Genomic DNA, 22930 nt, shown 5'->3' with positions numbered 1-22930 from the left:
TCTGAGAGAGGGAGGAAAAGCTGGACACGTTTGATACAGTAGCAGCAACCAAAATTTTAACTCCTTAAAGAAAAAGCATTTTGAGGAGATGGTGTGTAAATGAACTCACTTGAAGCTTGCATTTGTACATCTAAATTATGCCAGTGCAATGGGGTCATTGTGGGTTGATTAGCACAGTTCCTTCACTGAAGAGATAGAAATTATATCCGCTGTCAATCACTAATCCAGGCTTTAATTATGAAAACACAGAATAAAATTCTGACTTTATTTTCTGTTCTTCTCCCAGTTTACATTCTAGTGTCCTGAGAAACGACCCCACATCCAGGCGATCCAGCAGCTCCACAATGTTGGATGGAGGAAATATTGGGAAGTTTGACTTTGAGATCACCGACTTCTTCCTCTTTGGTTCTCCCTTGGGTCTGGTGCTTGCACTGCGGAAAACTGTAATTCCAGCTCTTGACAGTAAGCCCTGATGCAGACTGCTCCCTTGGTGGGTGGTGTAAGCACCTCCTGCTGCAATTGCAGGAATCTGGTTAAAGCCAAACATTTCTGTATCATATTTATTGCACCGTAAAGAAGCAGATCTCTGTGTGCTCTATGCACCACCGATTACATGATTTCCAAACGTGAAAAGTACTGGATAATTCTTAAGTCTGTAAACATTGTAATAACTTGTTTCAGTTGACTGAACTGGGAGATGAGGGAGATGATAAATCCTTTGCAATTTTGTAACCTGACAGTTGTCCTTTTCAGAGACAAATATTTACTATATTCTAACAAGTAATATTTTGAGACTTGAGGGATTTTTTTTCTTTGTCTTTTTAGTCTTTCAGCTCAGACCAGCTTGTCAGCAGGTCTATAACCTGTTCCACCCTGCAGACCCATCTGCTTCACGCCTCGAGCCTCTTTTGGAGAGGAAGTTTTACCTTTTGCCCCCCTTCAGTATTCCCCGGTACCAGAGGTTCCCGCTGGGCGATGGCAACTCTGCTGTTTTGGGTAAGTCCCTCTGGATCCACATTAGCTGTTTAAGGGGTTACAGCCACATTTTACATGAAGTTATCCACACAGTTGGGAATGGTGAGAAAGAGGATTGGCCCTGCAGCATTAGCCTTGCTCCTGATTTACCAGAAAAGGAATTTTCTTCCAGTGAAATCAGTGCCTTGTGTCCCATGTGCCCTTTGTTTGTCACACAAGGGCCTCCAGCTGCTGAGGGTCATCTGTAAAGGCCTCTGTTCTACACCCAGGCTGGTGCTTGTGATTGAGAGTGAATGAAACACAACTGAGTTGGCAGAATTTAGGACTTGGAAGGCCAGTGAAGACTGGAAGGAGCAGAGTCTACAGTGAGATGATGAGATGATTTACTTGTTTGCATCCTGTTTGTCTTAATATTTGAATCATGCAGGGCTAAATGAAGAAGACTGTATATCTAGAGCTGGATAATTCTGGTGATCTTCTAAATAATTTTAAAGTTGAAAATCCAAAGAAGTGGTCTTCTATGTATCAGTGCCTTTAAAGATTGTAATTGCTCAGTCTAGAAGTCTGATTTGTTAAATGGGCACAAACTAAACCCCATGTTTAATGAAGTGAATAAAATGCTTTCTGCAGGCCCCACTCACTTGTCAAATTTAGCCAAGATCTTGCTGCAACACTTTTAAAAATGGATCCACCCACAACTGCATTTGTACCCAGGCCAGTTACAACAGCTCAGGGAATCTATAGCAACTTGAAAAGCAATTTGCTTTTTGGGTGTATTCTAGGTATCAGCTGCAAGGGGCTTATTACAAAAAAATGACAGCTAAACATCTTACCTTCTTTTTCTTAAATACATCCCAAAGCCCCTGTTCTCACTGAACCCAGAGGTCGAGGCCCCATTGATACTAAACCTGTGCTCTGGTTATCATTCTGGACAGCAGCAGGAATATTAGAGCCTCCCTGGACCTCTGAGTTGGCTGTATTTGGAGAGACACTTGCTATGCAGTGAAGTTAAATGGCAGTTAGCTCTTCTATGAGAAGGGCAGAGTGATTGCAAAACCTCCAGCTCTGAGCCTTGTTATTTTAAGAGATACTGCTCTGCCTTGATGAATAAAACTGACAAAAACCAGCTTTAAATTCTCTTTTCCTGTAAGACAAAGCCTCTTCATTTTCTTATCAGAAAGTAACAGGCCATTCCTTTCCATTAGAGTCAGTGTTGCGATGGACACACTACCCAGAAGGACTAACCATGATTCACCAAGCTGCTCCTGAAGTTAGTGTTCACTGGAGGGCACTCCAGAAAAGTTAATTGCTGCTATAATTAAGCTGTGTGTTCTGCTGATCATGTAAAATCCAGGTGCTCAATTATAATTGGTTCTGTACAAAACCTTGTGTCACACTGCTTGTGCACATCTCCTCATGCACATAGCTTTTTTGGGAGTTCACAATTCAGAAAGCCTCTCAGGCTGTTTTTTCCCCCATTTTCCCATCTGTGCTAAATGCTGGTCCCTGCTTCATTTCAGTGAACTTGCAGAGTAAAATCAAACTCACATCCCTGCGTACTCCTGTGCTTTGCACTGTGTAGGCTGTGAGTCTGATTCTTCCCTTACGGCATATTTTTTTCCACGCATAGTAAAAAAGATTTCTCTGGATCTGCTGTGTATTGATGGATTTGGCTTAGAAGGGGGTGAAGATGCCTCCCTTTTGTTGTTGAAATGCCATCGTTGTGTTCTCCTCTGCTCCCAGTTAATCTCTGATGTTGGTCTGTTTGGAAATCACCCCTGTTTTGTTTCTTTTACTCTATTTGAAGGTTGTCTGTTCATTGAAGACTCATAATTAAGTGCTGGGGTGTAACTGTTTGTATGTTTAACACTTTGTGGCCGCATGTCTGTTGTTCTTTGTCCTTCTGTTATGTTTTTTTTTTTTCCCCATCTGCTTCTAGTTGAGACAATCCAGAACAATCCCATCCTCCTCATGGAAAGTAGCCCTCTGGGTGCTCTCCAGCACCAGGACAGCTTCATGGAAACAAGTATCCCTGTTCCCGTACTGAATTGGCAAGATGTTTCCAATAAAAGTGCTGGTTGTGCTGAGTGTGTGTAATCTACACTTTTGTATTGTCTGTGGTGTTGGGTTCTTGGGGTCCTTTTTTGGAGATCACACTGTTGCCTCCTGGAGTTGAAATCTTCGTGCTGTGTCTCAGGCTGTGCCACACGGAATAACCACTGGGGATCACGCCTGGATCTGGGAGAGCCACTTTGGACACAAGGGCTTGGGATTATAAACTCTCTCCCATTCTGGTGTTGATGCTGGAAGGGGAGCTGCTGCCATGCACGGACTGGTTTCCTCTGTGGTGCCTGTGCTGCTGGAAAGAGGCTTTGGCAGAGACAGTCCCAGGTGACCCTGCTCATGTGGTGCTCACCAAGGGCAGGATCCCTCAGGAAAGGGTGTCCTGCAGTGTGCAGCTCCCCAGCAGCCACAAGCCACCGTGCCCAGAAGTCCAGTTGATGTCCATGTCACACCAGATTTTGTCCCTTTGAGTATTTCACGTTTGGATGCTCCTCATGGCTCTGCTGAACACAGCACTGAGGCTTTCAGACCCCAGGGTGGCTCTGCGTGTTGGTTATTTTAAATCAATTTCTCATCTCCTGCCTTAAAAGCAAAGTTTGATGCATTTGTTTTGCCTTATTTTCCATCATCAGTGCTGCATGGCCTCATTTATTCTTATTGTGGCTGGTGCTACATCTGCAATTTTGATGAGACTTGCCTTTGTTTTGGTTTTTTTTCTTCCCTGCGTGTCTCACTTGCCCGTTCTCGTTCCTTTCTTGGTGTTTTGCATTGAGAGCTGGGTTCTGCTGCCCTGTTTGTCTTTAACAAGCTGACCCTCACTGTCCCTGAGCAGTTTGGGCTGTTATGTGGTCATACAGCACAGCAACATTGCTGAGTTTTCCAGGTGGTCTCTCCCTCTGTCTCCTGAAGGTGGAGAGGATTTTTAGGTGTGCAGTTGCCGTGCTGCCTGTGCTGTGAGGTTCTGTGACAGAGCAGAGGGAAAGGATCTGGTACTATTGGTTGATTGCTTTGGAGGTCCCTGATGAAATGCCATTTCACTGTGAGCTGATACTGCCTGTGGTCAGGACAGAGCTTGCAGAAGCATCCCTTGCCCATGGCAGGGGGTTGGAATTAGATGGTCTTTAAGGTCTCTTCCAACCCAAAACATTACAGGATTCTATGATTCTCTGTTTTTCACATTGTGGGTTAAGAGCACAGCATGTCCAAGCAATTCTTGATGTGAGTATAGCAAGTGCTGAATCCCAGTTCAGCCACTGGACTGCAGGAGATTTCCAAACTCACAAGAACTCGTGGACAACAGAAATCTGTTGCTCTTGATCTCAGGGCAGTGACTGCAGAGTGCCCAGCACTGACCAGTGACTCCAGTGCAAGCAGGGCCTGGCCTGTGCTGAGCAGCTGGCTGGCTTTTCTGTGTTTTTCAGTCTTTTTGTTTTTATTGAACCGTGCATATTTTTTGATTGCTTTCAGTACTTCCTGCTTTGGTGCAATAGCTCAGTCCCCAAATAGCACATCTCAAAATCTGTCATTCAGGTACCCCAAGGACTTGCCTCAGAGGATGGCTCATGGCTGTTCCCTTATAAGAACGCTGAGAAATGAGTCTGTAAGCGAGAGAGCACAGTATCAAAATGAGTATTAAAGATTCTTAGGTAGGCCAAAACCAAAAGTTTTTTGGCTTCCCATGTCCACTCCCCTGGAAGTGCAGTTAAATCTTGGGTCGTGGCATGGGTTGTGCCATGTGGTTCCAGCAGCAGCAGGTGCTTTGCTGGGAGGGTGCTCAGGGCACTGCTCCAGCCAGGCTCCTCTTCCTCGCTCTGGTGCAGTGGCCCTGAGTCAGCCCTGAGTCACAGTACAAAGTGCAGTAAACAAGGGCACCTCTGTCCCCGTGGCTGTCAGGACCTGAGCTGTGGCTGGGGATGCACCTCTGCAGTGCAGGAGACTTCCCATGCTCCCATTAGGAGCACCTGGCTGCAGGTGCTGGGGTCAGTCTGTGCCAGCGTGGCAGCATCTGTGACATCCCACCCTGGTCACTGCACTCCCCAAAAAAGCCCCCTTGGTTTCAAAACTGCTGCACAAGGGAGGTGGTGCAGAGAATCCATGAATTCAGGAAATATGCTGTTAGGTTTGTGGGTTCTTTCTCCAAGTCAGGTCTCAGGATTTTCTTTGGAAGTTGCTGTCACTGCAGCTTTGGTGTGGAGGAAGCTTTTCTGAGGGGGTTGTAATGCATAAAACAGGTTTTTCTCCACATTTCCTGCCCTGCCTTTTCCTGGCCTTCGTTTTTCTTAGAAACTGCCCTTTCTCAGGGACAGAGGGTGTGTAGCCTGGGGAAAGGGAAAAGCACAAGAGCAACCTGAGTGGGCAGGAGCAGGGGAGCGCTGCTGTCGGGTGGCACTCATCCCCTGCAGAGCAGAGTCCTGCCCCCAATGCAGGCAGTGCTGAACTGCACAGTTCAGTGATGCTAAAACACCTCCAGCTTTAACGGGAGTGGGAATTGTTCCTCTGATGGCACCAGAATGGGGCTGGAAGGGCTGTTGAGGTTGGGTGCATTTGCTGCGAATTCTTTGTATTCCAAAATCCCTGGTCCCAGAAAAACAAGATTGGCTAAAAAACAGGAAGCCCAAAATCCCACTGTTTCTTCCTTTATTCACTTTCTGAGTTCTCAGAAAGGAGTTGAAGTTCAGGCAGAGCTGAATGAAGATGGGCTAATGGAGTCAAAGCCATGACCACCCCAGGCAGGACCATGCTGGGCCCAGCCTTTTCTCCTGAACTTGTCTTCCTAATTCAAGCCACAGGTGCTTTAGGTTAAGGGATTGGAAGGAAGTTCAGGTTTCTCTGGTGGTTAAACCTGAATCTGGCGTTTTTCTTGACACAGACAAAGCCAAACCTCTCCTTGCATCTGAGGGGGATTCAGGGAAGCTGATGGTCATCACCTGTGTTGGGCCACTCATTTGGCAACACAAGAGCAGGAGCACAGGAGGCTCTCACAGGCAAGAGAACAGAGAGGGAGGGATGACCAGAGAAGAGAGGGTTGTTCAGGTCCTCCAGCAAAGGGAATGAGACCCTTTACCCTTGAGACCTTAGTGGGGTTCAGTGCAGCTCCTGTTCTCCACTTGGATTGTCTCTTCTTGCTTGTGCTGGTGCTTTGTACAGTCAGAAAACAGCACTGGCCTGGTGGGACTGGCTGGGTTGTGGATCCTGGTCACAGCCTTGACAGCCAGCAGCTTGAAGCAAGGCAGAAAGAGGGGGAAAGTGCTGAGAAAGTGATGCTGCTAATGGCCTTTGAGGCACAACGTGGGCTGTGTGTGCAGCTCATCATCAGGTCAGGCTCCTGCTAAGGCTCAGATCTCACAGTCCACAAAGCTTTTACACAGAGCAGCTTGTGGCCTGATTTTCCCTGCAGAGAACAGAACTCTTTTACTGACACTTAGCCACACATTTTTTTGCTTCATACATTCCCTCTCCCTCGGCTGCAGCAGGATTTGTGTGGGCACAGACGCTGCTGCTGCGAACGGAGAGATCGGAGGGAGGAAATCAGTAGCCTCAAGCAAAAAAAGATTGATATTAAAAGAACCCAGTTGCTAAAACAATGCCCTGTGTCAGCCATGTGCCAGGATTAAATCCAGGGATATCTAAACAGGCTGGAATAGGTGGAGGATGTTGGTGTGTGGGAGTAATGTGCTCATGTTCTTTCTGGTATCTCCTGTCTGATACCTGGGAATAAATTCAGGTGCTGCTCCTCAAGTGCAGCAGAGATGGGCAACCATAAAACCATAATGAATTGCTTTGCTTTTGCATGTTAATGCCACACTGGTGCTGCCTGCTGTGAGCACCTGGTGTTGGCATTACAAACCTCTGCCCTGCAGGAGCTTGGGATATCCCACTTAATTCGGCCTCACAGCATCCACAGAGGGGTGGATGCTCTTAGCCCTGTTACAGAGAGAGAACTGAAATGCAGAGATTTTAGTGTGACTTTCAGCATCTCTCATTTTGCCACTCCTGAGTGTTTGAGGTCCTTTTGCCTCCCATCCGTATATAAGGTCTGTGTGAGCATGATTTTAAACCCTCCTTTCTGTATTCATGTACTAAGGGGTTTGGCCTAACTTGGGAAACCTCAGGTTGGGATTTAAAAATCCAGACCTGCATGCTGTACCAAAAAAGCTCTGTTTTCTTAGAGCCTGAGTGCTCCCTGATCTGCTGACTCCAGTGGGAGATACAAGTGCTCAGCACCAGACTCCCTTCAGTAGCCCTTTCTCCAGATTAACGAGTGTTGGCTGTATCCTTCAGCAGTAAAATGCAAGTCCAAATTTAGTCCCTGCCAGGCATGAAGATGTTTTCTTGATTTTTGTTTTTTAATAATGCTTCTATCTTGGAGACATTAATTTAAATTTCAATATCTCAAGAAAACAAATACCCCCTTTCTAAGGTTGTTTTTTTGTTGTTTTCCTTAGCTTGGTTATTTTGTCTCAATGTGAATATATAAAATTGTGTATATTCACATCTGTATGTATGACACATGCTTGTTATTGCTGCTTGAATAAGTCTGCCTGGGTTTTTCTTTGGATCTGGCTTTTGAGCTACTTACTTTGCTTCTCTCAATCAAAGACTGCTCCTCCAGCCACATGTCTCTGCCTGCTGTGCTGTGTGCTTTCTTTTCAAACCAGAGCTCCAATGAAATGTGGGGTGTTTTTGTTTCATTCCAATCAGTTCTGAAAGGTTTTTGCACCTTCCAGCTTTGTTTGCTTCCTTCCTCTCCCCCGAGTTCATCTTGCCCAGCCTCTGTCTGTTGGTCTAATATTTTGATTTCCCTGTTTCAACTTTGTAGCAGATGTTGTTCAGTCTCATGGTGCCGTCTTCATGGAAAACGCGTCCCTGTCCACCCCCATTTCAGCCCCTCAGTTCAGGGGCTTCCGGAGAGCCAGTGAGATCAGCATTGCCAGCCAGGTCTCAGGAATGGCAGACAGTTACACTGCTTCCAACATAGCCAACAGTAAGTGTTGCACCCCTCCGAGGCTCCGCTCTCAGACCTCGCTTCGGGCCGAGCAGCTTCTGTCCGTCCGTCTGTCCGGGGGGTGCTTCCCATCCATAACCAAAAGCTTGGGATTATTGCGCCTTCGCCCGGTTCTGCCACAGTCAGTGCCCTGTGTTATCATATCCCCTGCAAGAACAGGTGATGTATTTGATGGCTACGCAGGGACCACGGCTGTGTTGTGCATGTTGGACCTTGCTGGTGATAAATTGTTAAAAAAAGATAATAATTGCTAACTCTGAGCACCATTTGGCTGTTGCGTGTGGTGAGGGTTAATCCAGAGGGATGCTTCTGTGCTGCCATGGTAAGTCATGCAGAACTGGTCGGGATCAGCACTTGATACCAGATGGGTAATGCAGGATGTGGCTTGAGGCAGATCCCTCAAATGTGGCCCACAAAAACAGGGATGAGTAAGCCCCTCTGTAACGCTGAAAGGCAAGGACAGGTTGGTTCAGAACAGAACATTTATTACTTTGCATTAGAAATTCAGCTCTTCTGCAGCCTGCAGGGCAGCTCCCAGTCAGTTATGACCCATTTCCCGGAGCAGAATGAGGAATAAAAGGGATTTTTTATTTATTTTTTTTCCCAAGACCTGTGTAACTTCCTAACTAATACAGTGGAGAAGAACAGACTTTGTTAATGGCTCAGCCCCTTCTTTGTTTCAGCTGAGGTATGAGATGAACACTTTGTGTCCTCATGGACCTCTGATAACTCAGACCAAAAAAAGGCTGAAAACTCAAAAACCAAAAAACCAGCCAACCAACCAAAAATGCATACGAGAAAATCTTCAGCCCAAACTCTATTCCCAGAAGGTGTCAAAAATTTAGAGATACCTTCCTGGCATGAGCTGTGAATTACTCCCTCCGTAATTAATTGCTGAGGTTAATAATGCTCCTGGAGGCAGGTATGAGTTGTTGAAGGTCTGTGGGTGCTGCTCAGGGGCTGCTGTAACCTGCTGCCCTGTTTGAGGCAACACTCAGCAGCAGGACTAAAATACCTCCTCTGACAAACAAGGCTTTCCTGCTCCAAGTGCATCCGAGAGCCGACACCGCACTCCCCACGTGCGTCCTTTTACTTGTCCTGACATCTTGCCAAGCACTGCTAAATAGGAATCTGCTTGGGAAGCAGCTCCTGGGGGAGAAGGTGCTTGTTTTGTGCTGCTTTCCCACCCACGGGGAGCTGCTGGGCTGGCATACAGTGGTGATCTGTGGGGAGGTGTTTTTGCCAGGGTGATGCCCCAAGGCCAGTGTGTCCTACGGAGAGATCTTGTTCTGAGCTGCAGCAGGGTCAGGTCACACAACACTGACCTCTGGTTTCGCCATGCTCTCCCCCCTTGTGCAACTTCTGCTTTGTGTCATTTATTCCTCCACATAGCCATCAAAGTCTGATCCTGAGATCAGGGAGGAAGAGTCCCCGTGTGCTGGCTGCCTCATGGCTGTCCTGGCTCCTTCCCTCAACTCCGAGTGTCCTCAGAGCTCTGGCTCTGCCTTTGCAGCTCTTGGTCTCAAGCTCGTTGGTGCACTGGTAACGTGGAGCTGTGGCATTGAGGGTTGGATGTGATCCATGCTTATCCCCAGGGAGAGCTGGAGGAAGGTTGGAGGGGCACTGCAAAACCATGGCTCACTCCCAGGAGCCTCCCTAGGGTGCAGCTCCCCTGGTACCGTGAGTTTGTGGAGAATGAAATCAGTGTGTGCCATAATAATGTGTGATTTCTGCTTTTTTTTTTTTTCCACATTTTATTTTTCCTTTTAGAAACCAAACACCACCTTAATCATTGTAAGGGGTTTAGCCTTCTGTCCCAACTTGCCCTCCCTCATAAATCCCCTACCCAAACCTCATTCAGGAGGCGTAGGCAGCAAAAACACGAAATCCCTGCCAAGGGAAGGAAGCTCAAAGGGCCACGGAGCCGGGCTGCAGGCTGTGCTCTTCGGATACCAGACCTGGACATCAAGACAGGTATTCTGAAGAGATCCACTCCTATCAACCTCCTCTCTCATTTGATAGTCACAGAAATTCACAACAATCTCTGCGCTTTCACTGAGGCACTTGCAGTTTCTGATTGCATCTTAACAAGTATTTCTGTCACTTTGCCCTGAAGATCGATCATAACACTGCTAACAACTTGGCAGGAGCAGGAATTCTTCTGGGCAGAGCTGAGGGGACAACGCTTCTGCCTCCACCGCTGTCTTTTGAGCATGGAAGAGTCCATCCTGTCTGCTTCATGTAAAGAATCTGAAATTACCCAAGCTGGGGACTGGACTTGCATGAGAAATGAAAGGTTGGGACATGACCAGGAGCTGTCAGTTTGGAAGGCAGGGAATCAGAAGTGGCTGCGAGGCGGTGCCTGTGAGCTCTGGAAAAGCCATGTTGATCTGTCAAACCTTGCTCCTCCTTCCCATGGCTCTTCAGAAAAGCAGGGACTATCAGGATGAGGGTGGCCTGGCACTTGGCACAGCCAGGGCTGGGCTGTGGGGATGTGCTGAATCCATATCCCTCTGCACTTGCTGTGGTGGGAACTCTGTGCAGGTCTCTGGAAGGAGTTGGTGGATCCATCTTTTCAGTTCAGCATCTGTGCTCATCACTGCCAGATTTCCCTTTGCAGAGGGGTGTGTTGGACTATACCTTAAACCTGGCAGCTTTCCTGGAAATCCTTAAAAAGGGAACATTGTCACAGAGACAAACCAAGCTTGAGGAAGCCCTTGTCAAAGCCCCAGCTTGCATTCTGCATGCAAACACAAGCAAAATTCTTCTGCTGCCCTCTTGATCTCCATCTTCTCTTTCCTTGGCTGCTTTTCTGGGCTGGAGTGCACAGGCATTGAGGAATCTTTGCTGCTGGGAAAGCAGCCCATGGCTTTGGGGTCTGAGGCTTCGGACTGAGACCTGCTCATGTCCAGGGATTGGGATGGGATGGGATGGGCACGTGGGCAGAGTTCAGGGCAGCTGAGGTGTGGGGGTGTCCTGGGGTGAAGGGTGGCTGTCAGACACTTGTGTGTGAGCTGTTGGCTCCCTGAGGGAGAAACCTGTCTGTTTTGTTTGTATCCCTGCCCCCCACAAAATCCCAGTGCATTTTTCAGTCCCCCATGCAATGAAGTCCCAATACTCCCAGATACTTGTCTTGTCCACCACAGAGGCTGTGCCCCTGGGAAGGCTGGGCTGCACATCTCGTTTGCCTGTAACTTTGTAGCCCAGCAGGGCAATAAGGATTTGTTGGGGACTGCCAGTCCCGTCAGGACATGCCGTATTCCCTGCCTTGTGGTGCCTTTTAGCATCCCATATGGATTCCCAGTATTCAGTCCTCTCTAGTGTGGCCAATACCTGGATGCAATTCCCTGGTGAAAGCTGAAGGAGTTGGAAGCAGGGCCAGAAACAGACAGAGCAAACCCATCCTTCCTCCCACAGCTCCAGGGAGATGCATTGCTGTCTTTATGTGTTGGGTCATTGCACAGGAGCCTTGAGCCCCTTCCCTGGGGTCTGGACTGACAGCCAGTTAACCTGCCCTCCATTGCCTTCTTCTTTGCTTAAACAAGGGAGAGCTCACTGCTGGTGGCTGTGTGTTCCTCCCTTGGAGTGAGCAAACACCAAGCCCTGGGTCGGTTGTTCCCCTGGAGCAGCGGGACCAGCCAGGGAGCAGCGTCCTGGCATACCTGGAGCGAGGAGCCAGAGCCCTGAAATGCCCTTTGTGAACCCCCTTTGTCTGAATGAGTGTTTTGCTTCTGTAGTCGCTGCCAAGTGGTGGGGAACCAAACGGATCGACTATGCGCTGTACTGCCCCGACGCCCTGACGGCTTTCCCGACAGTGGCTCTGCCTCACCTCTTCCACGCCAGCTACTGGGAGTCCACGGACGTTGTCTCCTTCCTGCTCAGACAGGTACAATCATCCTCTCTCCCTGATCTTCCTTGGGTTGAAAAATACTTGGGCTCTTTGTGTTTGCCAGTGCGCCTTCCGTAAGACTTGTTGGTGCACAGAGGTGAGAAAATACCCTTTGCCCCCACAGATCCATTTTCTTCCCCTTCCTTTTGCTTCTCACCTGTGGTGTTGGTGGAGCTGCACACATACAAACTTCCTGGATGTGCTGTTGTCACACCTGCTTGGTTTGGGGCTGGGTTTATCATCAGAGCAGGTTTCAGATGGGCTCACCAGGGATCCATGGAGAGAGCCCAGGGCAGTTTCCTATCAGATCATAGTGGCAAAGGTCAGTGGCACTTGTTTGAGGTGATCTGTGCTCTGTGTGTGCCAGCTTGGATCTCAAGTCTGAAACTGAAACTTCTCAAAGGACAAATAAAACCAGCACCGGATACAATAAAACCAAAGGAGAAGTTCTATATGTATTCAACACTAATTGATAGGCAGAATGCAGTTCTCTGTTTTGCCTTTCTAAGTTATTGTTGTCTCCTCTAGGAACTCATTGGGATTTAGTCCTTGTTCCTGCAGCACAAAGCAGTTTTGGGGCCAGGAGAATGGGGATTGCAGGTGTCTGGAGTCTAACACCTCAGGTTTTATCAACCTGTATTTGGCCTAAGATTGAAATTCACTGTCTAAAATGTGTTTTTCCCCTAAAAGAAATATTTTCCCTTCAGTTCCTTGGGGATGAGGGGGAGTTATTTGCCTTACAAAATATGAACTCCCCAGGGAATGACACTTAGAGCATGGAGTTGGGAAAAACAAAACTCAGAGCAACTCTGTGGTTTGTGTTGCCCATTTCAGCGCCGGGTTTGCTTTGTGTTAGCTCAGCTGTTAAGCCCTCCCCATTCTCCTCCAGCCTCCTCTGCTGCAGCTCTCAATTATTTATGATTCTGTTGGCAAACTTTCTCTCAGTGTTATCTTCCAAATAGTGTGAGAACCATAAACAGCAGCGGTGGCAGCGCCGGTGGCAGCTGAGCAGTGGTGATAATCCAGTGAGAGCCTTCTCTTGCCGGGCTTTGTCCAGGCTCTGTGCCTGCACACTCCTGGCTGGATGGTCCCACATCAAACTCAGCCTAAAAGGGCTGGAAAGAAGAGAGAACTCTCATTGTGCCTGAGGGGGAACAGTCATGACAGTCTCATACACACAGTGTTCCACTTGGAAAATAGCCAGTTACTCAGGGTTCAGCCCAGACCTGGGTCTGTAGCACTGTGTGGTGTTTCAAACATTGCAGCTTGAGTACCTGGAGGTACCTCTCCATCCGTTCTAAGCCTGCTGGTGGCTGCCTGGGTAGCCTGGCACCCCCTTGCCCAGTGCCTGTCTCTGTTCACTCCTCTTTGCCTTGAGACCAGGGTTTTTCTCATCTTCTGTCTTCTCGCTGACCTTCCCCAGCACCACACAACTGCTTCCCCTAATAAGGACTTGTTTCTAATGGCCTTCGAAAGTCATCTCTGGACAAAATGTAAAAAGAAGCTGTTGAATAGTTTTAGCCTCCAAAGATTAAATCTTGTTAAAACAAGCCCAAATAGGATTCCAAATACATTCCTGATTTTAATAATTTTCAGTAAAACTTGTTAGTTTGTTTACGTTGGATTTCCATGAGCTCCCGCCCCAGCAAGCTCATCCTCCCTGGGGTCCTTTTTCCATTTCCCTGGATGAAAACCAGCTTCAGCTCTGCAAAGAGAGCTGGCTCGTGTAAGCTGAGCTCAGCTGGAGAGCTGCTGACCTCACAGAATATGTTCAGGACCTTGTAAAAGAGCCCACATTTGGGGGGATTCTTAATTTTTTGGTCACTAAGGACTACTGCCAGTTTTGGAGTTCTGTGTGTAGGGTCACCTCCCAGTCCTGCAGTCCTGTGAGTCTTTGAGGTGTCTGTGAGGTGTCCCCCCAGCCTTTGGGTGTTAATTCTTCCTTTTCCATTCTAGAGCTTAAAAGCAACTTAGGTAGGATTTAACCCTCTTCTCTCTGTGTTCCTGCCTCCCATCCCTGTCCATGCCCTGGTGGCAGGCAGGAATTGCCCTCCAGAACTGGCTGGTTGGCAGTGATGTCCCACCAGCACAAAGTCCTGGAGCTCTGTCAGCCTCAGAGGCAAGGCCAGGATGGACAGACAGCCTGGGCTCTGCCTCACACATGGCCAAGCCAGATCCCTGTGTGCCTCCATGGGGGTCAAATCAGTGAGAGGAGCAAAAGCCATGGGACAAGAGTCGGGAACGTGTTTCAGAAGAATTAGAAATGAGCTGAAGGAACAGCGTCTGTCGGGCATGTGGCTGGTCAGAGCAGCTGGTGCTGGGTGCTGTGGAATGGGGGAATGCTCGTGTTCCCTTGCAGACTGTGGGAAGGGACTAAAGGATCCCCAGAGGAAGGACAGGTATCTCAGTGCAGAGCTCATCCTGCTGCGCTTGAGTCCGTTTTCTACCTCCTGACAATCCAAAAAACCTGCATCCCAGCCAGGATTAAGTCAGCGCTGGCCACAGGCTTTGCCAGTGCAGAAAAGGCCACTTGTCCTGTAAAACCTACAAGCTGACAAGCCAAAAGCCTAGCAGCAAACTCAGGGGCCTCTCTCCAGGCATTGCCCTTCCTCACTGCTGGCTCAGGAGATGCAGAACAGCTGGGCAGGAGGGGGGAGGGTGCAAGTGGCTGATGCCTCGGTGGTATCTGTCCTCCTGCAGGTGATGAGACACGAGAACTCGAGCGTTCTGGAGCTGGATGGGAAGGAGGTGTCCGTCTTCACCCCCTCCAAGCCCCGTGAGAAGTGGCTCCGCAAGAGGACGAACGTGAAGCTCCGGGTAAGGGGGGTTTTGGGGCTGCACAAACTGCTCTGATTTGGGCTGCACAAACTGCTCTGAGGACGGCCGGCGTGGGCACGGCACAGACAGAGGGATGTGTTGCATTGCTGGTCTGTTTGAATGGTTGTGTCCTACCTGGGTACTTGAAAAAGAGCAACCCAAAAGATGTGTGTCGGCAAGGTCTCCTCAGCCTTGAGTCTGTAAAACACAGGAAGTGTTGGCTGTGGGTCAGGGAACAAGTCAGAACAGAATGTCTTTCAAAGTCCAGTAGTACCAGTTCTCAGCTCAGTAAATGCCCTTTGCTCCCAGCAAAGTCTCCAGTTTCTGAGAGGGCAATTCTGTGCTAGAACTGAAACAATATCAGCAGATTTCTCTGGCAGCTGTGTGTATTTCCTCTTAATTCCACAGTGTGAGAGTTGATAGAGAGTATCAGAGTTGCACGTACAACCTGCCATGGAAATTGGCTCTCCAGGGCTCCAATCCACCCATCAGTGCAGGGCACAGAGCCTCACCTCTGCCACGGGTCAAATTCTTTCCCAGAGCTGAGGGTGAAGTGGAGGGGGGGGAATGGCACAGAGAAACTCATGCTCCAATTTGTCTGGTTATATTTGGCATTTCCCTGTGAGGTTATCCATTGCTGCAAACTGTTTATTTTTTTTTCCTCCTCCCCTCTTGCCTTGTGCAGAACGTCACAGCCAACCACAGGATCAACGACACCATTGCTAACGAAGATGGGCCCCAGACCTTAACTGGGAGGTTCATGTATGGTCCACTAGACATGGTCACCCTCACAGGAGAGAAGGTACTGTGTGTGCTGGGGGGTTGTCACCATGTGGTGACAGTGGTGCTGATCAGTGCTCCCTTGGTCCCTGTTAGGGTTTGCTGCCCTTGTGTCCTGGCCAGGTTCTTCTGATCAGGCTCGTGGGTGCCTCCCACCAGGAACAGCATTTGTCACGGAGGTCTCACCACTGAGGCCAGGTTTAATTTCAGCCCCTGATGTTTGGGTGCTTCCCACGGATCAGCTCAGATCCGTGAAGTGCAGAGGGTGGGAGCAGGACCAACCCTGCTGCCGTCCAAAGGGGCTCGTGTGGGATGTCCCCGTGCTCGGCCCGTCCTGCTGGGGGTGACGCAGCCTCGCTGTTGCCAGGTGGACATCCACATCATGACCCAGCCGCCGTCGGGGGAGTGGGTGTACTTCGACACGGAGATCAGCAACAGCAGTGGCAGGATTTCCTACGTGATCCCCGAGGAGCGACGCCTGGGCATTGGTGTCTACCCCGTCAAGATGGTGGTCAGGTGAGGGGCCTGGGGCTTGCAGGAGGAGAACGAGAGGAACTGGATGACTGCAGGTAGAACATGGTCCCTCTGGTGGGACAGCTCTGTTGTGGGGTGGGTTCAGAGCCTGGTTTGCCAGCAATAGGGGCAAAGCCATTTGTGCTCTGCAGCTGTAAGGGGAAAATCCACATTTTATTCTGGCTCCTGCATCACCACCAGCACGGGAATTGAGCTCCCGCTGCAGGAGCAGGTCTTCTGCATCACAGGGCCTCGTGGCCATCTGCAAAACTGCACGACTGAGCATATTTTAAAGACCATAAACTTGTCCCTGAGGGACAGGACTTGGTACTCGTGATGATTCACAGCCCAGGGGCTCCAGCTCAGCTCCACTTGCTGGTGTTGGGCTCTGGGAGGGGGAGGAGGGGAGCATCTTCTTGGTGGTGAACCTAGCAGTGGTTTTTGGGAGTAAATTTTGAGTGTCTGCTGCCAAGTGCTAATCCATCTCCACTTGAACACAGAGACCCTCACACAGTGCCTGTTACTGCTCTAACTGAGGCTGGCATCACTGTTGGAGCCTTTGCGTCAGATGTGGGAGCTGCTTTGGGCCCGTGGTGCTCTGCAGGTTCTGGGGATGCCTCCTGGATATTTTGATGCCTCTAAGCACCTGCATCCCTTCCCTCAGGGGCGACCACACATTTGCTGACAGCTACATCACAGTGCTGCCGAAGGGGACGGAGTTTGTGGTGTTCAGCATCGACGGCTCCTTCGCAGCCAGCGTGTCCATCATGGGCAGCGACCCCAAAGTCCGCGCCGGGGCCGTGGACGTTGTAAGGTCAGGGCAGGGCCTGGGGCAGTTGATCTGACAGCAGCACTGCTCTGCAATCCATTGACTCCTGGCTTTCCTTCCAGGCACTGGCAAGACCTCGGCTACCTCATTATCTATGTCACGGGCCGCCCTGACATGCAGAAGCAGAGGGTGGTGGCATGGTTAGCACAGCACAACTTCCCCCATGGCATCGTGTCCTTCTGCGATGGGCTCGTTCACGACCCGCTGCGGCACAAGGCCAACTTCCTGAAATCCCTCATCACCGACGTAAGCCTGGCTCTGCTGAAAGGGATTGTGGCACGGGTTTAGATTGCTCCTCGTCCAACCGCCACTGTCAGCATCAGTCTCTTGGCAGCAATGTGACCTGCAGTGGAAGATTAATCTGTTCATTTTATTTCCATCCCTTTATTGCTCTACAAAAGTGTCTATGCTGTTAAATTGTGTTGCCTCTGCTCTGCACTGCTCCATTTCATCACTGCTCCTCAAACCCCTAATGGAACGAGGCAGCAGAGCCTCCCTTCCTCACACATGCACTTTTTTTAACCTGTTTGGTGTTTTTTTGGCTGCCCTGAGAGGGGATGGAGCTGCTGCAGAAATGGCTTTGCTGGGAGACTCCATAGAGATCTTCGAGGCATGTGACCCTTGGGAGGTCCTGATGTTGCTCAGAGCCTCAGAGAAACTCCAGGCAGAACAAAGTTTTTTGTGTCTGGCAGGTGAAGGAGCTGACAGTGTCCCAAGCACTTGCCCTATCTTGATCAGCAGGAAAAGCCTGTTCTTAACTTTCTTAGGCTCCCTTTTTGGCCTGAGTCGCAGTGGAGGGAACAGCTGGCACTTAACTTGCTCTCTTGTCTTCCACAAGTGTGGGAGCAGGGTCAGAAATGCCCTTTCCATCTATGTGACCTGTGGTTCTGGGCTCAAAGCTGGCCAGTGTGTGGTGGCACCAATGTCCACACCTCCCCTGCCAGCCCCTGCTCCAGCCCACTACAGAAAGAGTTGTCCAGGACCTGCTCTCTGCTCAGAGTGGAGCCAGAGGTATCCCTGAAAAGCAGCAGGTTTTGCTGCCTGTCCCTTCTCCCTCTGCCCAGCAGGTAACAGCAGCTTGGCTGTGGAGGAGAACATTCCTGGCTAATGATTCCTGCATGGGGGTTGCAGCTCCTCTCCCCGTGACAGCAGGGAAGTGTGCAGCATCCTTGCTCCCTGCAGACCTCAGGGGAAGGCTGTGGATCAGCAAGTGGAGATCTGTTCTTGTATCGCTGTTACTCCTCTTGTGGCCTGTAAACATCCCCAGCTCTGTTAATTAGCACTTCTCTGGGTGGTTCATTACCCAGCTGGGAACTTGCATTAGTTCCAGTGACCTGAGATTCTCACAAATGCTATTGGAAAACCCAAAGCCCAGCCTGCTGAGCAGCACAGGGTGCCCATATGTTCTGACCCTGTGTTGCTTTCTGTCCCCCCAGCTTCACATGAGGATCCACGCAGCGTATGGATCCACCAAGGACATCTCCGTGTACAGCTCCATCAGCCTCCCGCCCACGCACATCTACATCGTTGGCCGACCCACCAAGAAGCTGCAGAGCCAGTGTCAGGTAGGAGCCAACTTGGCTGAGCCCTGGAGGTGCTCGCAAGGGCCTCCCATGGGAGGGAGGTGGGAATTCGGTCATCACAAGACCGGTGACTGAGCTAGTGTTGGCCAGCAGGGTGGGAACTATCCCAGGTAGCAGAGCCACATGCATGGGTCTGAGCGGTGCCACGGCTGGTCACCCCAGAAAACCTGGCAGAGTGACCATCTCTGGCTGCCAGTGGCTCTTGGGCACGCGTGTCCCGGCCCTCTAACGCCTGCCCTCACCCCACAGTTCATCACGGAGGGCTACGCGGCCCACCTGGCCCAGCTGGAGTACAACCACCGCGCGCGCCCCGCCAAGAACACCGCGCGCATGGTGCTGCGCAAGGGCAGCTTCGGGCTGCCCAGCCAGGCCGAGTTCCTGCGCAAGAGGAACCACCTGCTGCGGACCATCTCCTCCCAGCCCTCGGCCAGCGGCGCCGGCCACCGGCCCGAGCGCACCCAGAGCCAGTCGGACAGCGACAAGGACAGGGACAGGGAGCGCAGCCAAAGGAGCATGAGCATCGCCACGGGGTGCTGGGGCCGGAGCGCCGCGTCCCGGCTGGAGTCTGGCCTCTTGGGGCAGAAGTAGCCAGGCCAGAGCCAGGATTGTCAGCTGCAGCCACTGGAGGAGAAAATAAAAGGAAAGAGGGACGAGGCCAGTGTTTCGGGCTGGAAGGGTAAATATGGTGCTACTCTAATAAAATGGTGTTCTGGGAAGAGACGGGATGTTTCCCACAAAGAACGTGCAGGCCTTGCAGCGAGAGCGTCAGGTTTGTGCAGCGTGAGCCCAAGGAACAGCTGGAAATTGGGGGGGAAGTCTCCAGATCAGGACGGCGCTCTCTCCTGCCTCCTCCTCTCATCCAGGGTCAGTGACTGTAAATACGTGCCTCCTCGCCTTGTTAGCCATCGCTCCGATACGGTGACCGAGTGCTGTCCTCAGAGCCACAGGAACAGGGCGTGAGGCCGGGGGAGCTGGTTCTGGGCTGTCCCGGGAGACAGACTGGGGGCTCTGCCCGCGCAGGGGTTGGGGTTGGGGTTGGGTAACGCCGCTCCCCCGGCCCCAGCGAGGGATTTGCACCAGGCAGAGCGACCGAGAGCTTTTCCTGAACAGAGAGCCCCGAGTGCAGCCACTTCCTCGAGGAGCTGGTGCAGTGCAAAGCTAAAGCTGTGTCAGTGCTGTTGGCAGAGGCAGAATGTCGGCAGATTCGTGCCCAAGACAGCGGGGTCATTACTGTTCTTACTGTTATTTTTTAAAGAGACCTTTCAGAAGCCAATGGAATCTAATATGTTGACCTATTAAAAGAGGAATACAAGCTATTTTGTTTGAGCTGTTACAAACCTCAGACACTCAATTTGCTGTTAAAGTCTCCAAATAGTCTTGCTATGTATTTCCAACAAGTAACCACCATATATTTGGAAGCAGCTGAAGGCACTCAGCAGCTGGATTGCATTGCAGTTCTTCTCATCCAAATGCAGGGTCTGACTCTCTCAACACCCACCTCTGAGACCTTTTTTCTTCCCAGGTTCTCTCCAAGTTCAGTAGCAGCTTTCATGGGAACTAGACTCACTCCTTTTACCTGTAGTTACTGAACTGTAAAACCTCATTGGTTTTTGCACTGATGATTTTTAGAATGGAAACCTGTTACCATCTCATGTAGCTACACCAGTGTTTGTAGTGCATGACAATGAAATATTGCTAAGCCAGGGTGTGTGTGCATATCTATACATATATGCACACACACATATATATATGTATATATTTAAAAAAAACAAAACAATCTGTGCAGAAGTTTTTCCAGCAGTAAGGAGACTGTAAGGAAGTGTGCCAACAATGTCAGGCAATCTTAAGAAAAGGCCATATCTTAATTTTTCTGGTGGGTTTCTCAGTGGATGTGCCTGAGGCGCTGGGTTTGTGCTGCTGGAGCGAGGCAGCAGGCGCGTGGCAGAGCTGGCACCGCGGTGACACCCGGACAGGGACAGAGAACAGTGCCTAGGGCGAGGGCTTGCCAAAAAGCCCCTCAGTCCTGTCCTTCCTGGGGCCAGCGAAGGTTCCCTCCTTGCACACACCTCCCGGGGTAGAGGGACATCCACATGGGGGGTTCCGGGGTGCCCATTCACAGACTCCAGCTGGCCTCTTCACGTGGAGATTTTATAGTCCTACCGAGCTCCCCAACTGTGTGTAACCCCGCTTTCCCCACCACACTTTCCTGTCTTTGTATCACTTTCTACTTACGAGGATCTTATTTATAACAGAATTTTTTAGACTGGCTGCTTCATTTTATTACCTGTTTCAATAAGAATGGTGCAGGACGGCCGCACTGAGATACACAGCACTGTGAACTCTGCTCACTGCCTCTGGGCCACGGTAGGCAAATCCAACTCCTGTGTTTGTGGTGTGGAGGGTCCAGGCCGAGGCAGAGCAGGGACAGTGCGGAGCTGCCACCGGCATCTGAGCCCCTGGAGCGCTCAGACCCGACTGCAAAATGTTTAACCACTTCTCTTTGGTAATTATCCAGTTACAGAATGTACCTGATGACTTTTTTGTTACCGAAAACTGACTTCCCTTTCTGCTGACTCAGCTTGGCTCTCTCTGAATGTACATCCAGAGCTTTTACTGGGTTTGAAAACAATGTGAATTTGTCCCAGCTTTTTGCTAGCCGAATGTTCTATCAAACAGATGCCATCTGAGTAGGAAGCCAAGCCACGATCCATCCTGTGAAGTCACCAAACCACATCACTAAATAATTCCTGCGAATTTGGATATGGCCTTTGCAAAATTCACCTTTCCTCCAAGTCCACAACCAGGACATGATCTGTACATTTTCCAGTGTTGATGAGATGTTCACATTTTCTTATGTGTAGATAGTGTAAAACAGAGGCGAATGTAAATGTTCAACATAAAAAGTGGATATATAAAATTGAAAGTTATTTATTTATGTAGAGGGAAAAAAAAATGTCTGGAGGGACTGGAACCTTCAGGGTTTATTAATATTTAAAAATGTAGCTTTTTGTTTCAGGCATTATGTACAAAGCAATTATTTTATGGACCAAGTTTAATGTAACTGTCAATGAATGCAGAAGTGCAATATGATACTCACCCTCTCCATCACTCCATGTTTTAAACAGCTCCTAACCAGTTAGCCTGACAATCACAGCACCTCTGTCCTCATCCTTTGTTGAGCTTCTTGAACCTTGCCCAGGTCCTTTCCCTGGCCCCCCATCCGTTGCCATTGTACGGATCCAACACGGAGAAGCAATTGTAGAGCAGGGCCTTTATTGCTGCAATAATTCCACGGGAGGTGGGTGTAGTTACCAAGAAATAATGCCAGTAAGTTTTTCTTCACCAACTCAGCCATCTCCGTCTCCATCGCTCAATCCTCAGCCGCCCCCATCTGGCACTCATCCCTCTGAAGCAGAGATCAACACTCACAGAACAATAGCAATAGTTTAACTCTGTGTTTATAACCTGTTTGTCCCGAGCTGTTTTGGAGAGCAATGCATGTGACCCGATGCCTTTCCACGTGTATGGAAGAGGATCCGTTTGGACGTGGCGAGGGAAAGATGAATGTGTATTTCATCCTTCCTAAAGGGGCACTGTCAGGTTAAAGACCCAGTTGATTCCTGTTATGAGTAACTTGTTTGCTTTGAAAGGAGAGAATGGGAAGTTTCTTGTCCTCCTCCCTCGGCCGCTGTCCGGGCAGCCCTCGGTGACAGCCCACGTCCTGTTCTGCACATCAGCACAACACAGCCTCAGGCTTTGGGGTTGCTTTTCCGTTTCCACAGGAATCAAACTCTGCTGCGGAGCTCAGATTTTTTACGAAAAGCCAGCTTTTTATATTACTGCACCCTTAGGCCAGACTTTCTACCTGACGCTGTCCCTTTAAAGTCTTTTAAAAACCAGTGAGAGGAGCCCGTGCATTCCCTCCGAGTCGTTTTCCTGGCTTTGCTCAGATCCCTCAGTCAGATGAGGCGAAATCCTAATACCAAAAACCGTTTACAGTGTCGGAGGCGCAAGCCAAGAGCAGAAATCAGCCAAAGGGTCACCACCACACTCCCTCCCGCCCGCCCAGCAGCCGCCATGCTTGCTGTAGCAGCCCCTTCTTCAGGTATCGCCACTGTTTGCTGCATTTCCTATTAGTTCTAGAAGCCTTACGGTCCCCTCCCTCTGCCTGTTGATACCCTCGACTGTCAATTTTATATTCCAACGATGTTAGTTATATTTTATTTATAAAAAATTGCTCTAGGGGTACCAGCTGTGCGTGGGGAAGCACCGGAGGGGATGCCCGAGGGCGCCGGGGACGCCCCGCGTGTGCAGTGCCGTGCTGATGACTCGCTTGTGTGTGGCAAACCTTCTGTACAACTTCCTTCTCCTCCTTGCTGTTAGTGCATCGTTCAATGCCTGGTGTGCTTTGTGTACAGTATCATTGTGAGTTACACAGATTAAAGAAATGGGAAGGCTCTTCTCTGTCTGCTTTT

General features: G+C 49.8%; 1 protein-coding gene across 5 annotated transcripts in view; it reads left to right on the top strand.

Moving 5' to 3' along the window:
* PITPNM2 (phosphatidylinositol transfer protein membrane associated 2) overlaps positions 1 to 22914 on the top strand; it is a 126460-nt gene extending 103546 nt beyond the window's left edge. Inside the window, exons 15-27 of one of the 5 annotated variants that reach the window (XM_032128084.1) lie at positions 287 to 462; positions 826 to 996; positions 2915 to 3064; positions 7859 to 8023; positions 9815 to 10018; positions 11782 to 11930; positions 14634 to 14750; positions 15436 to 15552; positions 15898 to 16046; positions 16708 to 16857; positions 16935 to 17118; positions 18309 to 18437; positions 18705 to 22914. In XM_032128084.1, the coding sequence (XP_031983975.1) occupies positions 287 to 462; positions 826 to 996; positions 2915 to 3064; positions 7859 to 8023; positions 9815 to 10018; positions 11782 to 11930; positions 14634 to 14750; positions 15436 to 15552; positions 15898 to 16046; positions 16708 to 16857; positions 16935 to 17118; positions 18309 to 18437; positions 18705 to 19043 (2200 nt within the window). In that variant the 3' untranslated portion in view covers positions 19044 to 22914. The remainder of the gene's footprint in view (positions 1 to 286; positions 463 to 825; positions 997 to 2914; positions 3065 to 7858; positions 8024 to 9814; positions 10019 to 11781; positions 11931 to 14633; positions 14751 to 15435; positions 15553 to 15897; positions 16047 to 16707; positions 16858 to 16934; positions 17119 to 18308; positions 18438 to 18704) is intronic. The other 4 variants (XM_032128085.1, XM_032128086.1, XM_032128087.1 and 1 more) reach the window with 4 other exon arrangements.
* Positions 22915 to 22930: the final 16 nt, after the last annotated feature.

The sequence above is a fragment of the Corvus moneduloides genome, chromosome 18 (genome assembly GCF_009650955.1).
Source record: "Corvus moneduloides isolate bCorMon1 chromosome 18, bCorMon1.pri, whole genome shotgun sequence".
In the NCBI taxonomy this organism is placed as follows: domain Eukaryota; kingdom Metazoa; phylum Chordata; class Aves; order Passeriformes; family Corvidae; genus Corvus; species Corvus moneduloides.
Note: the sequence above shows the minus strand (reverse complement) of the source record. Positions and strands in the feature narration are given on the sequence as shown.